Genomic DNA, 18,149 nt, shown 5'->3' on the forward strand with positions numbered 1-18,149 from the left:
CACAGACGCTCACAATCGCCCAACTGTCCCTCCGCCCACTTCACTGACTTCCCACAATTCAAAATGAATGGGGCTCCGTTGTTTTATCACCCCAACATGTTATGTGGAAATACACTGTAACATCTGGCATGTGTTACCAACGCCTGGGCAGACGAACGCGCCATTTAAAAGACAGCTTGCGGTTGTGCCTTGATTGACAGGTCAAAGCTTCATAAAATACTTTTTAAAAACAAAAGATAGTCAACTTCAACGATTTCGTCATTCAGTCACTTAATAATCACAATTTTATGAACGTTTTTCGAATGCATATTTTAGGAGTCATTTTTAGAAGTGTTGTATACCACCAGTTTATTTAGTTGTACTGCTGTTAAACAATTTCACATGCGAAGTCAAGCTGAAGATGGAACAACCTGCACAGTTCAACGTTCTGTGATGCAGTCTTTGATGTTACGTACTTCCCTCTCCACTCCTCCCCTTTCAGGAAAAAAATCTTTGTATCCGGAAATTAATAAACTCGTGATGTCAGGAGGTAGCTAAGCATCCAGATGACTAGCTTGTTAGCTAGCTAACTACTTTTACGCATAAGATTTAAACTGTTTTGAAATGTCGACAGTTAGCTACATAGTAAGAGAGGTTTGCATCGACGGAAGTGGGATTACTAAAGCTTACGACAAACGGTTGATTTAACCGCTGACTGGTTTCAGCTAGCGACATCGGCAGTCTGAGTTGAGATTTGTGCTAGCGTTAGCGCCGCATCGAATACCTTCTCTGCTCTGTAGACATGATGCAACGAATGTTGGAACAAGTGACAGATTTCGTGGACTTTACTAGAGGTACAGATTTAAACGAGTATCTAAGACAGACGTATTCGAATAACAGAAGTTGCAAAAACAATCTATCAGATGTGCGCGTGAGCCCAGATGGACGCCACATTCACGTCATTCTCCGCAAACCCAAGGTTGGTCTCATGACTTTTGACAAATATCAGAGACCGCAGCAGAGCCAAAAGCACCTAGATTTGGGGATGACTCGGGCTGTGCCCATTGTGGATATTGTATATTTTGACGACAAAAACAGAGACGGCGGTGTTGCGCTGTTAGCTGTCATATTCGAGAATGGAAAAGCAGAGTTTTGGAAATTTCTGGAACTCAAAGGGGGGTGGCATCCCCTGCACACCGCGGACCTTTGCAACAGCCCCCGCGCTAAAGTAATCTCTGTCTCGGCCAGTCAGAACTACATCGTCTGGTGTGAGGAGCGGCCACCGTCAGAGAGTTCATTACTTGTCAATGAGACCCACAATTTCAGGCACTGCATCTGCAAACGAACCTATGAGGTGGAGGAAATGGCTGTCAGTTTAGGGGGCATGAAAATTGCTCTGCACAACAACCCCCGCTACAACGTCATCAGCTCAGGTGAGAATGTTTACCTACTACCTGATTTGAAAGACAAATCCATCATGTCCCTCTCCAAATTCTTTCTCATGTGGTCCCCCCGGTATGACACATTCAGAGTGAGCAGCACCTGTAAAGGTAATCTCCTCCAAAAAGACTCACCTTCTACTAAAGAATCTGACTTTAGAAGGTTGATAACAGACTGCACGGGATACCTATCAGCCCTTAGCCCCCCTGATATATATGGCTACTCCCCCACTGGCAGTGGAGGCCTGTTACTGCTGCTCAGCACAGGTTGGGTCAGTCTACTACAGAAGGATGGGGTGTTACGACAGATCTACAAACTAGCTGACAACTGCCTAGCCAGCAGCAGTGCCCATAACAGCCTGAACGTGTACCAGGACACCCTGGCTCTGACCATCGGACGGACCCTCTACCTGATTGACACTACGTGTGGTGTGGAGCTGGAGAAAATAGCCCTGAAGAGAGAGGGGCTACTCTATGTGAACAGGACCGAGAGGCAGGCACCACACCTGCTGTTAGAAACCGGCCTATTTGTAGTGATGCTCCGGGACGGCGACCCCTGGGGCCATGACTCTGACCCAAAGCAGAAGACCCCGTCCCTGGGTACAGGAGAAAGCATCAGCCCTGCGGCTCTACTGGTAGAGGCTGTGTTCGAGGAAGCCTGTAAGTATTACCAACAGAGAAGTCTCAGCAGCACTCGGCTCACTGTGGAGAAGTTAAAGAGAGGAGGGATGTTCCAGGCTCCTATCACTCTGGCAAACATCGTCGGAGACTATCTCCAGAGCAGGGGGGAGAGGGGAGTGGAGTTACCCCAGGGAGGAGGCAGGAGAGGACAGGAGAAGCTGCTCGGGTCCCTGGAGGCTGAACTGAAGGGGCTGGTCTCCCTAGAGGAGGTGAAGGGGGGATTGGTGAAGGAGAGGGAGGTGGAGGATGTGTGTGAGAGTCTAGTGCAGCAGGAGGTGGGGAGACTCCTCTTGTTGTCAGAGCTCAACCGAGACTCTCTACTCTACCTCAACTCCATCTTCAGCCTGTTCCCCGGTCAGGCCTGGAGGGCCACACAGAGCGCTCTGCAGCTACGCTGCAACGGAGAGGGCTCTCTCTCCTCTAAAGTGCCCCCGGAGGTCTGGAAGACTGTCCTCAGCCCTGTACAGGCCCCCACTGTCACCGCAAACCTGCCCTACACCAATGGCAACAGCCAGTCTAAACACAAGCCACCCAAACCTTACCCCAGCACTGGCTCTAGTTTTAAACTTAGCCCCAGCCTTAGCTCCAACTCCAGCCCACCTGCCGCTAACTCGGCCCTGCCTGTCTTCGAGCTCCTGTGCCACTCCGTCTTCTGCTTCCAGCCCAGCTGGCTGCCCAGGTTCCTGGAGCTAGCCCAGCAGCAGCAGACCTCTGCAGGCTTGGGGATGGGTCTAGGCCTTGGCGGTTCCACCTGGAGCTACTCTGGAGGTAGGGGATTTTCAGAGAATGGAGAGAGCCTCCCCCTGTATAAACGTGCCCTTTCAGCTCTGCCTCTACCTGGCCCCGGATCAGACCTGAAACAATACCCAGATTATGAACAAAACCAGGACTTGGAGGTGGATCTCCTTTTGGTGAGTGGTAGGCCAAACGCTGTCCTCCAGGCTCTGAGGATCTTGATGGGGAGACGACAGTGGGAGAGGGTAACCCAAGTGGCCCAGCGGTTCTGCAGGCAGAGTCCCTTACTGAACAAAGAGATCTTTACTACCTTACTGTGTGAGGTGGCCCAGCATCGAGACCTGGATCCATACCTAGACCTCCTCTGGGCTCTGTGTCCTGAAGATCTTACGGTCACGGCCATACTTAACATTGTGCTGAAAAATATGCCCTCATCATCTTCCTTATCTACATCCTTCTCCCCCTCCTCAAATATCCCTCCCTCCTCTCCCTTTGCTGACCCCCAGTCCAGCCAGTTGACCTTTGGGTTGTTGAAGCCGTTGCTCAGTAAGGTTCTACAGAGAGAGACCAGGCCCAACCAGCGATATGCTGACATCCTCCAGTCGCCCTCGTTCCCCCCTCCCACGCCCCCTCGTCAGGCTAAAGGACTGCCTAGGTCCACCACCGAGCCTAGCATAGGCTTAGATCAGCAGCACAATGATGTCATCGGCAACATGGCGGCCATCTTGGATCAACACGACCCATCTAAACACAGGACTGTCCACGGGGGCAGGGTGACCTCTACTCCGAACCCCGACTGAGACGCACACTGGTCTCTCACCCCATAACCCTTGTCTGACACTCCCACAACCTGTCAATCCTGCCATACTCAAAACACACACACAGTCTATTTCTGCTCTGTAGGGAAAAGTGCTCTTTGGCTGCGGCGATATCTTCATGTTACTCTACTTGATGTGCAGTGTTGGCTACGAAAACATTTTAACAGAATAAAAATAACAAAAAAACTATTGATACCATTATTGAGATTTCAGTTGATTGGTATAGGTAGTAGTGGGTTGTTAGATTGAGATTGGTCTAATCTGCTATTGAACAGCATACTTTAGGTGTTTCTTCTACACTGAAGCAGGACTGTGCCTGAACAACAAAATCTGTCAACAAAACAAAATGTCCTCTTTTAGGCAAGCTTCATTTGAGGTTTCTTTCCTGTCGTCAATCATAAGCAGATGAGTAACCATAGCTGACAGTTTACTTTCCGAACAAAATATTGCCTTAAAGTTATTCCAAGTTATTAAATGACTACTAAATCTTACCATTGTACATACCTCTCTTTGATTTTCATTTTGCATTTTAAAATGTGTATATATGTGGTGTTATTTAAGTGTTATTGTGTGATCAGGAATGCACACAGAGTAGAATGCTAGCTAAGAGTTGCCTTGCATTCGATAAACTCAGCCTTAATGGAAAGAACATTAATAGACTAATATACAGTATGTATTGATATTATGAACAGATTATTAAGTGTGCATGTCGCAGAGCTACCATTCTTGTATGTAATATGGTAGAACTCCATTAACTGTCCTCTTTTTTTTTTTATCAACAACTTGCTCAATATTCATTCATTGTTGTGGGTCTTGTTCAGCAGGCACAAAACAGAACATGTTTTCCAACCGAAAATGTTTAAAAAGCTACAATGAACATTCTCATTGGTCATGTTCAGGTAGTGCCTCTTGTGCTTCAAAATGTTATTTTCTAATTCGTGCCTACTGTACACAACCTGGATCTTTTTTTGCTTTCGCCAACTCTGTGTGTCATAACATCCCAGGTGGTTTACTGTACTTTAAACCTACTAAGAATCGAAAGCCCTTTGTCAGCCCATAGTGATACAGTTATCGGACCCTGACCCACAAACCTCTGTGTTGAATGTTTATTTGTTTAGAATATTTTGAACCCTTGGCTCTAGGGGGTAAATGTTTCATCTCTGGGACGTGACTTCTGGGTTTAGTGTATGTTCCTCATAAAGTCAGTCAATCGTCACGCTCAAACATGAACTATTTTACTGAACGTGTCTGTTTGAAAATAACATTGATATAATGACACCTTTTCCAGCAGCAGTGGAAAAGTTCCATAGTGAAACACGTTATTTAAGAGAGAAACAGCTGCTTTTGGAGGAAAATGTTCAGTTAAAAAGTGTACATTTTCTTTCAGGGGTAGATTTAATATTTATATCTTTCTACTTCTTTAAACCCTTGTAACGCGTTCTCTCTTTCTCTTTTCATTATCTTCTCAACCCTCTCTTCAGTCTCTCCCCTGTCCACTCCAGTCTCTCTTTCTCCAGTTCCACCCAGCACATTCCTACCAAACTGCCCTGTAGAGCAGAGGTGATTCACTGTCTTCGAGCTCCTGTAATTTAATTTGGGGTAACGCTGTTATGTCCTTAGTAGGGGTGGGGTAGGCCCAAACCAAAGCACATCTCACACACGGCACTCTGCACCAGGTCACGTCTCCCTGCATGGGCCAAGTGACTGTAATGTCGTTATGGATGTTAGACCCTCTGTCTGTTTCTCCTAACATTTTCTCTCTGTCTATCCACTGTTGGCATTCTCTCTTTCTCCTGTTAACATTCCCCGTCTCCATTTCACCTCTGCTCTCTTTCTCTCTCTGTTTTCTGCTCCATGATTGACACACACAGAGGAGTTCATGCTCTACATGCTGTATGTGTTTCTTCCCCATTGTCAGTATTACAGAACATCCTACTATTGTTTACTTGTCATGTCTGAGTAAAATGTTAAAGTCTGGAGATCAAACCTTGTAAACGAAGCTTGTTTTAAAGTGCCTACATTTTTTATTTTATAGAAAGTGTTCTTTAGCATTTAGATTTAGAATCAAACTGATTCTTTAAATGTTTTGCACAGTGCAGTAGTCTGAGTCCCAGATATGTTGGTGCTGTCTTGCCAATGACATATGAGTTGGAATGACAGTACAGACAAATCTTGGACTCAGGCTAACAGAGCTGTGGAACCACCTCTAAAGAATATATTTGTTTATGAAATTATTCGTTTCTGTAGTCCTATCCAGATAAATTCTGTGAAGTTGGTGAAGCCTAACCTGGTTAAAACTGACTGAACACTGCGCTCACAAAATACGGCCTGCTAAGGCACACAGTCAGTGACACTCCAGAATGCTACTGGAATGACTGAGTTCCTTCAGGCAGCTGCTGCTCCTCATTCACAACCTAGTGTCACATATCTGCTCTAATGCAGTCACCACCACTGTTATAGATACAGCCATCAGAAGCATGGATGTTGTGTGTGTGTGTGAGTGACATGGGGTAATTTGTTTTGCCTGATCATGTGACTCGGCCAGTTAAAACTGGTCGCCTGCTCCGAGAGACAAAGATGACTTACTCTGTGCTGGAATTCTCCACCCATTTCCTTGAAGTGATTCAAGGAAAATCCCCCACGTAGATCAAACAGAATGTCATCAAACAGAGCATGGGATCGGTGTAATAACCCATACTAACACCAGCCATATGCTTTTAAATCTGCGGAGGAGTGCACTCCAGTGAAAAGGGTTTCTAATTGGGATGCCGGGTATGGCTCATGAGATGCTGTGACTTGTGATGACATTCTGTTAGTTTGATGTTTCACTGTGCATATGATAACTGACGAGACTATCCCAGTATGTCGTGTGCACAGCTACAGTCCTCGAGGGCCGCAATGGCAGTTTCTTTTATTACTTTTAATCAGACTGTATACTCTCTCTGGCCAATCAGTGATCAATAAGTGAAACTAAAACCAGTAGGATTGCAGCCATCGACTTGAATTTGATACCCCTGCAGTATGTGAGAATGGATGTATAAAGCCTTAGTTAGCATAACAAGAAAATCCCATAAAACACCATTGCCTAGCATCCTACTATTCAATCCAGACAGGTGAATGTGCTCAGAAATGGAAGTCTTTGTTTATTTGCCTTTGCTCCACTTTGACAAGTGGAGTTCCCCTTTTTTATTGCCTGTTATCAAATTGTGTCTTTTCCGGTCAGCTGTGATGACTGTTCCATGTACAGTACTTTAGCCTTCTGCAGTGTTTCACTTTCAGCCACACAGATATCAAATGTTTGAATGCAAAATGCGTGTGTTATTAAACCCAAGTTAAAACTTCTACATGGTCTCTGTTTGCTATTTTGGAATATACTGTTTGATAGTATTGTGTTGTATTTTCTCAGTCTATTTCTAATTTAGCTAACTGGCCGTTGTCCTGCTAAGGCAACAATGTAGTATTGCTAACATCAGAAACAGGCAGGTACCCAGGCTAACTTGTTGAGTGTAATTGGGTGCGTTCCAGATAGCCATATTATGTGCAAGACTGTACAGTTTACGAGATCATTACATCATAGTGATGTGGTAAAGAGCTGATATTCTATGCAGGCCTGAGCCGAATGTGCCCAATACGTATGTCACTGAGAAATGCCCTTGTTTTTACCTGTGTTTCTGTTCTGTGAATAGTTTCTCATCCTCACCATAAGGCATGGCTCCCACACGTTGTTCTGGATTGTTATTCCCTTGACATTGCCAACTCACTCTTAGATACAAAAACATTGTGATTGTTACCTTTTGTTTAAACTAGCCTGGTCCCATATGTTTGTCATAGCACAAACAGACCTGGCTAACTCCCATCTTGCTATGTTTAAACCCATTATAGTCAACGAAACAGAAAACACCACATTTACTAGTTACATTGAGGACACATGATGACCCACTGCTCCCATAGCTTTGGGTTTTAAGCTCAATATGGCCATAGCCCAGCTATGACCAAGGGCTCAATTCAATCAGCTCTGCTTTAGCCAACTTAGTGGATAGTGTCTGAGGTGGAGCTGTCAAATCCACAAGTGGCTCCCAGCATTATACCTAAAAAAAAACGGGCATTGCCATTAGCTGCATGCCGTAGCATTAAGATAAATCCCATGCAGCCTTGTTTAAAAGTTTGAACACTGGAATGTGTTCACACTGGCAAAACATCCGCTATGCGCATGTCTGCAATCGCCGGTTAACGCTTGATCTGATTGAATCTAGGCCTAAATCTCTAAAGAGCTGCACACAGCTTAGTGTGTGGACCAGTCGAAGGATTAATGTGCGTGTATGCAGTGGGAGTACAGCCTGTGTGTGTGTGTGAAAATGTCCTTCCTTACCCTGTCTACTAAACAATGCCACTCCTTATTGTCATGGCTATGGAACTGTGTGTGTGCATGCGTGCGTCTCTTTTGTTTCACAGCAGACAGGCAGGTTCCCCAGGGGTGTGTGAGAAGGATATCATCATGTCGGTTGAATTATCATTAACCTTGGAGTGAGCACTGTTGATCGAGGATCCTCTGGAGTGACACCACCTGGCTGAAGACAATGGGGACTCACTATCTCTGTCTCAGATAATCCTGCTGCGGAGGGAGAGAGTGGGAAGGAGGCTGATCCCAGAGGCTAGAAAACTGCAGAAGACTTCATATCGGTCATTGAGGTCAAATTCAACCTGATACCCACACTTCCCTTTGCTCCCCTACTTCCCCCATGGTGATGCTGAGAGGTTGTGTTCACTGAATCAGGTGGATCTGTGCTGTAAACCTAAACACATTGATTGATTTGCACCATTTTTAGACTGCATCCTGTAAACAGCAATCAATCACATGCAGAACACGTTTCTATTGGCCACTGCTGCTGGTGCTATCCTATCAGAAACATATTATACTACAAGGTACTATATCAGTCATATATTTGAGAAAGAATTAGCTAACACAAACAGTAGTCTATCAATAGTAAATCTTTAATCACAGTAGTTTGCACAATGCATGTCAAATGTTTTTCCTATATAAACAGACCTACTAAAGTGCTTCGTAACACATATCCTACTCATTGTCTGGTACAAAATTGTATCATTGCAGAATCAAATATTTCAATCAATATCATTCATTTCGAAGAAAAAATATATATGAAAAATTTTTAAAAAGTCAATGACATTGTAGACAAACAACACAATGACATGATTATAGACGTTATGTTGAAGCCGGCAACTTGTACCTACCCCATTTGATATATCATATATATTATGATATATCATTATTCAGGTGGTACATGTAGCGTTCGACCCATTCATGTCCCTCTGTCAGGGTGGGGTGGCAGAGCCCTGGTTCTATTCCCTGAGAGCAGTTACAACCCTTGCCAGTCCTCTCTTTCCCCCAGCTCAGTAGGGTTTGACTTGGGCTCGGGGGAGGATGTTCTTGGCTATGTGGTTTCTGTGAGGAGAGAGATGAGACAAGACAGAAAGAGAGATTGTATGTTGTTCCCATTCCAGCTTCATTACAACAACGTTTCAATCAGAGTCATAGTGTCCTAGGCACGTGTTCACAAAAAGTAATAGTAGTAGGAGTGCTGACATAGGATCCGTTTAGCCTTTTAGATCATAACGAATAGTAAGATAATCATCTTATTATGGGCGGGCAGGGGACCTGACGCTAGATCAGCACTTGAACTCTGGTATATACAGTACCAGTCAAAAGTTTGGGCACACCTACTCATTCAAGGGTTTTACTTAATTTTTTATGTTTTTTACATTGTAGAATAATAGTGAAGACATCAAAACTATGAAATAACACATATGGAATCATCCCATCTGGTTTGCACTTAGTGGGACGATCATTTGTTTTTCAACAGGACAATGACTCAACACAACTCTAGGCTGTGTAAGGGCTATTTGACCAAGAAGGATAATGATGAGTGCTGCATCAGATGACCTGGCCTCCACAATCACCCGACCTCAACCCAATTGAGAAGGTTTGGGAAGAGTTTGACTGCAGAATGAAGGAAAAGCAGCCAACAAGTGCACAGCATATGTGGGAACTCCTTCAAGACTGTTGGAAAAGCATTTCAGGTGAAGCTGATTGAGAGAATGCCAAGAGTGTGCAAAGTTGTTATCAAGGTAAAGGGTGGCTACTTTGAAGAATATCAAATATAAAATATATTTTGATTTATTTAACACTTTTTTGCTTACTACATGATTCCGTATGAGTTTTTTCATAGTCTTGATGTCTTCACTATTATTCTACAATGCAGAAAATAATCAAACTAAAGAGAAATTCTTGAATAGGTGTGTCCAAACGTTTGACTGGTACTGTATATACAGGCCCTGGTCTTATTTGTGAATGAGTATTTCCCACCCAGTACCTAAGTACAATCATCTGATGTATGTGTGTAAATGTGTTTTCTACTCACTCGTAGACATCGCTGTGCTTCATCCTCCTGTAGAACTTGGCCAGTTTGATGGAGAAGATGATGCTGGGGACCAGGAAGATCATACACCAGCCCAGACTGAACCAGAACGCATTCTGGACACAAACACAGATGTAGGTTAATAAACAATATTAGATTAACGCAGTGTATCATTTTCTGTGCGTGGGTGCGTGCATGAAATCATTTTCTCACCAGAGACTCCATCATATTTGAGCAGACTACAACCTTCGCTGAGTCCACAGCTTCTGCCACTGGGCCACAGAGACCAATCTGTTGAGTGATCTACATACCCACACACACACACGCACGCACACTCACACAATCAAATTTCATCAAATGTATTTTATAAAGCCCTTTTTACATCAACCACAACCACACATAAGGCTGAGGCTAAAACTACACACACACACACACACACACAGGAACCTAAAATTCAACCACACACACACAAGATCCAGCAATGCAGTGATACAGTAGTAGTACCCACCGTGAGGTTAGCCCAGTCAGCATACATCGTGAAGTACCCCATCTGACAGTCTAGGAACTCCCTACTCGCCTGAGAAAAAGAAAGAAAAACAAATGTAAATTCCATACATTCTCTATTGACTCAGAAGTCATGAGAATCAGTGGAGCTTTGCAGCAGAAAATCAGGTGGAATTCCCTATAACTATGTGAAGTGGGCCCTGTGACTGTGGGCTAAGATGTGAGTAATGGCTGTGGTGCTACCATCTCTCCTTCTTTACTGTACAGAGCACCTGAGGTCATGAACCAGATGAAATGATTCATCTTTCTAGGAAAGAAACCCAAATGAGAGAATTGTGGCATATGATGTCATTTTCTGGTTGTAAAGGATTTTTTTTGTGACTAGATATGCTTGTGTTTGTGCATGCGTTTGAACGTGCATGCGTGTGGTTACTCACGGCCTTGACTATCTGTGTAGTGTTGGTGTTGAGGAAGTCTTGAGCTGTTCCCACTTTATTTAACACATCTCCTACTGTGCCCTAAAGAAGAAAGAGGTAGGGAGGGAGAAAGAGAGAGGGATGAGCATGCATTGCATAGCTACATGTTTTCATTGTATAAGGAAAGAACCCTTGCAGCTCATGCTTTCTGAACATTCTGCAGTATTACTTACATTGATCTCTGATGCTATGACACTGAGGGCAAATATGTTGGAGTTCAACTGAGTCTGAAACACAAAAGTCAGACAGGTAATATATCTATTTACAATATCTAGGACTCTGCTCTGGATATTGACCTCCTTAAGGATTTATAAAATAGTCATCGATAATCCAGACACTCAGATAGCTGTATATTTAGTACAAATACACACACGTGACATTTGCTGAAGTTGTCCAGAGCAGAAACAGATAGCACCAGGCCAGTCAGACATACCAGTTGTGGGATGATGGTAGTGACAATGTCTGACTGGATCCCTCTCAGGCCTTCAGCCTCCTGTGTCAGCTGATATTGAACACCTGTGTTAGTCTGTTGAGAGACGTGCATCACATTACTGTCTTTATACAAACATCTAAATGACTAGTGCACACACTGATGTTCACATCGTATCATTGATGGAAGAGCCTGAGAGTGCTCACAGGGAGGGAATATGTTTGTAACAATGTTACATGTTTTATTACTCACTTGAACAGCAGCAAGTTGGTCTAACATGCCTGCTATTTCTGTCAGATTAATGCTGGAAATAACGTTGATCTGAAACAGATATAGAAATAGTTATGATAAGACTTTGTAACCATACTGAGGTGACGCTGCATGTTGTCCTAATATACACTCCAATTGAACACGTTCCAAACTATTAGAGGCCAAAGGTCACACATAAATGCACAAGCACATCTACATGTACTGTACATACACACACACTTTGTACCTGCTGTGTGACAGAGCTTATGTCAACATCATGGACCATGTCAGAGAAGCTGTGTAGCTGTTTGCGTGTCTCGGGTGTGAGCAGGGTGATGGTAGGCAGTTTGATCTCATTACTGTCAAAGTGTTGCTGAATCTCTTCTTTGTACTGGGAGGCGAGAGGTGGACACATAATTAAAAGGAGTAGCGGAAACATTGTGCTAGTATAGCAGATGGTTTGAAATATGGACGTTTACAACACTTTGGAAGTGGAAACATAAGACATGATTTGGGAATGAATCAGCCATATAAAGGGATTCCCAGTAATCATCAGTAGACAGTGTATGGTGATAGAAAAAGTAAAAACCACATGTGATAAGAGTAGAAACCGTAGCGTGACAGTCTTACTTTGGACACGTTGAGTAGATCATTGAGGTCTATACGTTCATACAGGTGGAGGGTTGTCCATAGAGGCCTGTTCTGTTCACATTCACTACAAACACACGCACAACAATACAATCTTACTAGTGATGTGGAGGTTGGCTAATAACCCGCAGCCCCAGCGGTTATATCCGTGGTGTGGCGGGTTAGGGTCATGAAATATTGTGTGGATGAAGTGCGGGTGGGTTAAATGAAGACAAAATAATACCTTAAATATCCATAAATGTATCATTCACTTTGTGCAATTTATATCTATAGGCTACATTGACGTTTTTCTTTCAATATTTTTTAGTGCATAATGCCTAAGCTTTAGGACCTAGCCAACACGCCAACCGCCAAATGCTTTTGAAACAGGCGGAAAAAGTTCATGTTCAAGTCGATCATGGAGGCAAAAAAGGAAAATGCTGGAGTTGAATTCAATCAGAGCAAAGCTGCATAACGCAAAATGGAGAGTTGAAAATAAAGAGAAGGGAGTGCCAGATAACTAATGTTTGGGAAGTGGAAAAAGAGAATGATAGCAGATAGATAGATGTGTGATGATTGTGAGGCGCGATACAAATTCGACAGTCACAAGACGGGGACTTCAAATAGGCCGATGGCACATCAAAGGAACTGTAGCCTACTGTTCAGATGGGTTAAATGGAAACTGAATCCTGGACACCAACTGTAGGTTTATAACCTCTCATTTAGCCTTAATATGAACTCCTGTAGAATTAAGCATTTCTTGCAGTAAAATTGTACACCAAATGTAGGCAGAATTTTGACTCAGGTACAGGAGTGGGGAAATATGATTTATTTATTTCAGCATCCTGAGAGAATGCGAATGCGCAGTTAGATACCTACCATCTTTATCAACCACATAAAATATGCATCCAAGCCCAAAATGAAATCTTATCAGAAACATATTGGGTCATTTTCACAGCCGGTCAAACTTATGTCTTTTGGAAATTTTGCACATAACAACTTTCTAGTTTTTTGTTGTTGAGTTATTGCATTTTCTACCCGGTCCCTAAACATCTTTGCTCCGCGAAAGAATCAGAGATGATAGAAAACACTTTACCGATGTCAACTATATTGAAGCTTTCATTCTATCGATGTATTACATTATTCTGGTGAGCAAGTGTTTATTTAGTCTTCGAGGGCAACATATAATGACAGAAGTAAAGCTGCATTTATCTAATTTTACACAACAGTGGAGGCTGCTGAGGAGAGGACAGCTAATAATAATGGCCGGAATGGAGTGAATGTGTATGATACGGTTCCAATGATTCCATTATTATGAGCCGTCCTCCCCTCAGCAGCCTCCACTGATGGACAAGTTGACTAACAAATAGCCTACCAAAATGTCGGAAATTATAAGCAGAAACATATTTAAATCAGGCCAAAAAAATCCTGAACCCTGTAAAAAAAAAAAATGTCTGCCGTCTCTGACTGTAGCCTACAGCGCATTTTCTGTTATCGGATTAGGGTGCGGGCCTCAGATTTTCACTTCATCACATATTGTCAGGCGGTTGCGAGTGGGTTATTAGCCCGAGTGGCGCAGCGGTCTACTAAAACACTGCACCTCAGTGCTTGAGGCGTCACTACAGACACCCTGGTTCGAATCCAGGCTGTATCACAACCGGCCGTGATTGGGAGTCCCATAGGGCGGCGCACAATTGACCCAGCGTCGTCTAGGTTTGGCCAGTGTAGACCATCATTGTAAATAAGAATTTGTTCTTAACTGACTTGCCTAGTTAAATAAAGGTGAAAAATAAAAATGATTGTGGGTGGGTGCTGGTGAACAAACAGCTGACCTGCGTACCATTAATCCTTACATTGCATAAGAGCAGAAGAAAAACTAAGTTACATTTAGCAGGCACTCTTATCCAGAGTTTCTTACAATAATACTTTAGAAAACCAGAAAGAATATCTTTAATTTACATAACCCTTTATAAAGTTGCTACATACTTGTATACTTCAACGAAAGACAGGTTGCTCTTCAGGCCCAGCATCTCTCTTAAATCGAATCCAGGTATCAGGCCCGGAGTGTCAACAAACTGTGGAGAGGGAAGACACAATCAATCAATCAGTGAGTCAATTCATTCATTGCGCATGTATGAGAGTGTGTGTTCTTACCTGTAGTAGCTGTCCACTGCGCCAGGGCTGGCAGACCAGTGTGTAGACATTCCCTCCCAGTATAAACAGTATAAACACCACCAGCATGAAGAGCCAGGAGAACAGGAAACTTAGCCCTGCACCCCTACACACACAGACAAATACGTTGAGATAATTATTTGACCAAATGTCCCTTATGCCCATCCTCATACCCACCCACACACGCAAACAGACATAGTGACAGTACTTACGCCATTAGGAAGGTTCCTGCGCAGTCGGCGGTGCTGGATCGTTCTGTCGGGTCGTCTTGAGGGCTCAGTCCCACCAGACCCAAAAACAGACCCAGAAGGTTACACACTACGACCAGGAGAACGACACAGCTCAGGATAATACCCACACCCCACCTATAGAGAGACAAAAACACAGAGGGATAATTACCTTATCTGTTCAGCCCTGTCAGTGTGTGCGCGTGCCTATGTGTGTGTACTCATTACCTGATCATCTCTACCCACTCTGCCTGTGGTGAGTACATGTCAATGTATCTCTGAGCCTCTCCCAGTGTGTGTGAGATGTTGCTGAGGGCAGAGACAGGGATGTATCCCTTCACCGAAGAGATCTGTCTCTTGATGACTTCAAGCTGCTGCTTCACATCTGAATGAGAGGGATGAATATATCTCTAGACACTGATCCAAGGTCAGTTTTAAAGGTATTTAGGTTAAAGCATAAGATGTGGCTATAAGGCTAGTAGACATCAGACTTGTTAGTGTCACTGTGAATAATAATGACCAATAACAGCAAGTAGTTTAACTGAACTAGTCCTAATCCTATAACAGTTAGTAGTGACCGTGAAGGTAAATACTCACTCTGTACCATGTCCCTGGTGTCGTTGGTCACTCTCTGGGGAATACTGGCAAATAAGTATTCTCCCTGAAACACACATGGTCAGAAACGTCCTCTGTAACTACTGCAGAAATGACGCATAGAAGTCAATGGATGAAAAATGTTGGAACAAGAGTGGATCTCAATTCCTCCCACACAAACAGGAACATGCTGTGGAATGTCAGTTACACTTCACTAATCCATTTTGACTGCTCTCTCTCTCCCTCATATATATTACACACACACACACACACACACACACACACACACACACACACACACACACACACACACACACACACACACACACACACACATATATATATATATATATATATATATGGGGGTTATTTAGTGTGCCTATTTAGTCCAGACAGAATTACCTCTTTCACTTTTGAGTTGAGATTAGCCTTGGTGACGTCATCAACAACCCACTGCAGCTCATTCAGACTGGGGATCTATGGAACATACACAAACACACACATAAACTTGAGGTTACAAACAGCTCATGACTTCTCTGCAGTGTGTCATTCTTGTTCTTTGGCAGCAGGGTGCAGCAAAACCAGAACTATCCACTCAGATGTCAAATTCATGTTTTTACGTTGGCATGTAATTGCCTTCCTTATGCTTGTTATAAAAGTAGAACAGTGATATGGGGTGAATGAAATACTGCTTTGTTTTCCACAATTATATCAGAGTAACACACACCATGTTTGTTCTCCGTCCTACTGGTTTGTTCTCGATAAGGAACTTATCTTGTGTTCCTCATACTGTGTGTGTATATATATATATATATATATTATGAACTGTAATTTTCCTGAAACCCAAGCCTCTGTTTGTGGTAGCTTGTTTGAGAAAGGGGGAAGAGGAGGGGAGAGGGTTAACCCACAAACAGACTCAGCGTGCGTCAGCAACAGTAGAGTGGGAGGAACACCCTGAGACCTGATGTCATAAGACAACAGCGTGAACCATTTCCACATAACTAATTTGCCTGTGTCATATCCACCCCATTAACTTCTGCTGCAAGACCAGCACACATCGTCCAAAAGGCCTGAATCGTTCCTCATCAAGAACAAACCAGTAAGATGAAAATACACACCAGTGTGTACAGGGGGATAACTGGGATATCAGAGCTACCATGGAATTTGCATTCAATGGTGGAAAGAAAAAAGGGAGGAGAGGAGAGCAAAGAGAAAAGAGAGGAGAGGAGAGCAAAGAGAAAAGAGAGGAGAGGAGAGCAAAGAGAAAAGAGAGGAGAGGAGAGCAAAGAGAAAAGAGAGGAGAGGAGAGCAAAGAGAAAAGAGAGGAGAGGAGAGCAAAGAGAAAAGAGAGGAGAGGAGAGCAAAGAGAAAAGAGAGGAGAGGCGACGCAACACGATTGCACTCACAGTGATAGTGGTGTCAAATGTTAGTTTCTCTAGCTCTGACTGATAGGCAGAACACCAATGACAGTCAGGGTCTCTCAGTGTGCTGTTGATGCGGTCTCTGACAGAGGAAACATTCGCCTGGACCACAGTCACATCAGACTGGAGCTGGGTTAGAGTAGAGTTCAACTCCACCAGCAGGACACTGGTACGGTTCACCACTAGGATACAGATGCAACATACACACAGACGTATTAATAAACCATTCATGTAGAGAATTCAAATGAAACTATTTCAGAAGAGGAATACACACACACAAACAAACATCACACACACAGGATGGAGTTGTACCTTTGGCTATATCTCTGACAGACTTCAGGGCAGGGTTCAGGGGGCCCTCTAGACTTCTCTGGATCTCTCTGCCCAGCAGAGGACCTATGTCTAGGGGAGAGACGAGAGAGAAAAGGTAGAGATGTATGTAATTGTTGACCAGTGTTTTTCAAATGGTGGATGGCAGTCTCTTCTGGGTCAAGACAATGGTCAACATAATTGTTTCAGTGCGTTTCTACTTTGCAGAACTTTTGCACACATTATGTGAATATCTAGAACTTGGAACTAGATTCAGCTGTGGGAGAATTTTTTCTTGAGCCGATGATCGGGGGGCCGGAACATAATTACAAATCATTTGTAGACTGCAAATTGACCACAAGAAGCCCAAACATATCATATTTATCAAACCTTGCTTGCATGTGTACAGTCATGGCCAAATGTTTTGAGAATGACACAAGTATACATTTCACAAAGTCTACTGCCTCAGTTTGTATGATGGCAATTTTCATATACTCCAGAATGTTTATGTAGAGTGATCAGATGAATTACAATTAATTGCAAAGTCCCTCTTTGCCATGCAAATTAACTGAATCCCCCAAAAAATATTTCCACTTCATTTCAGCCCTGCCACAAAAGGACCAGCTGACATCATGTCAGTGATTCTCTCGTTAACACAGGTGTGAGTGTTGACGAGGACAAGGCTGGAGATCACTCTGTCATGCTGATTGAGTTCGAATAACAGACTGGAAGCTTCAAAAGGAGGGTGGTGATTGGAATCATTGTTCTTCCTCTGTAAAATATGGTTACCTGCAAGGAAACACATGTCATCATCATTGCTTTTCACAAAAAGGGCTTCCCAGGCAAGGACATTGCTGCTAGTAAGATTGCACCTAAATCAAACATTTATCGGATCATCAAGAACTTCAAGGAGAGCGGTTCAATTGTTGTGAAGAAGGCTTCAGGGCGCCCAAGAAAGTCCAGCAAGCGCCAGGACCATCTCCTAAAGTTGATTCAGCTGCGGGATTGGGGCACCACCAGTACAGAGCTTGCTCAGGAATGGCAGCAGGCAGAG

At 43.5% G+C, this 18,149-nt stretch overlaps 2 protein-coding genes across 2 annotated transcripts in view; one reads left to right on the forward strand and one right to left on the reverse strand.

The window, feature by feature from the left end:
- The first annotated feature begins 505 nt into the window (after nt 1-505).
- Nucleotides 506-6,996, forward strand: LOC115113403 (BLOC-2 complex member HPS6). Its single transcript, XM_029640993.2, has one exon. It carries the CDS (start codon nt 782-784, stop codon nt 3,632-3,634), a length of 2,853 nt encoding a protein of 950 aa, XP_029496853.1. The 5' UTR covers nt 506-781; the 3' UTR covers nt 3,635-6,996.
- A 1,629-nt stretch (nt 6,997-8,625) lies between these two features.
- The window catches only part of LOC115113404 (prominin-1-A-like), a 35,399-nt gene continuing 25,875 nt past the window's right edge, over nt 8,626-18,149 (reverse strand). The window contains exons 7-24 of the mRNA XM_065012880.1: nt 17,099-17,188; nt 16,772-16,968; nt 15,768-15,842; nt 15,369-15,432; nt 15,000-15,156; nt 14,757-14,909; nt 14,527-14,650; nt 14,359-14,447; nt 12,376-12,460; nt 11,993-12,136; nt 11,749-11,817; nt 11,500-11,592; nt 11,240-11,293; nt 11,028-11,108; nt 10,595-10,663; nt 10,300-10,389; nt 10,090-10,202; nt 8,626-9,113 (exon numbers count right to left, since the gene is read on the reverse strand). Of these exons, the coding sequence (XP_064868952.1) occupies nt 9,062-9,113; nt 10,090-10,202; nt 10,300-10,389; nt 10,595-10,663; nt 11,028-11,108; nt 11,240-11,293; nt 11,500-11,592; nt 11,749-11,817; nt 11,993-12,136; nt 12,376-12,460; nt 14,359-14,447; nt 14,527-14,650; nt 14,757-14,909; nt 15,000-15,156; nt 15,369-15,432; nt 15,768-15,842; nt 16,772-16,968; nt 17,099-17,188 (1,799 nt within the window). The 3' untranslated portion in view covers nt 8,626-9,061. The remainder of the gene's footprint in view (nt 9,114-10,089; nt 10,203-10,299; nt 10,390-10,594; nt 10,664-11,027; nt 11,109-11,239; nt 11,294-11,499; nt 11,593-11,748; nt 11,818-11,992; nt 12,137-12,375; nt 12,461-14,358; nt 14,448-14,526; nt 14,651-14,756; nt 14,910-14,999; nt 15,157-15,368; nt 15,433-15,767; nt 15,843-16,771; nt 16,969-17,098; nt 17,189-18,149) is intronic.

Source organism: Oncorhynchus nerka, linkage group LG28, assembly GCF_034236695.1.
Source record: "Oncorhynchus nerka isolate Pitt River linkage group LG28, Oner_Uvic_2.0, whole genome shotgun sequence".
Lineage (NCBI taxonomy): Eukaryota > Metazoa > Chordata > Actinopteri > Salmoniformes > Salmonidae > Oncorhynchus > Oncorhynchus nerka.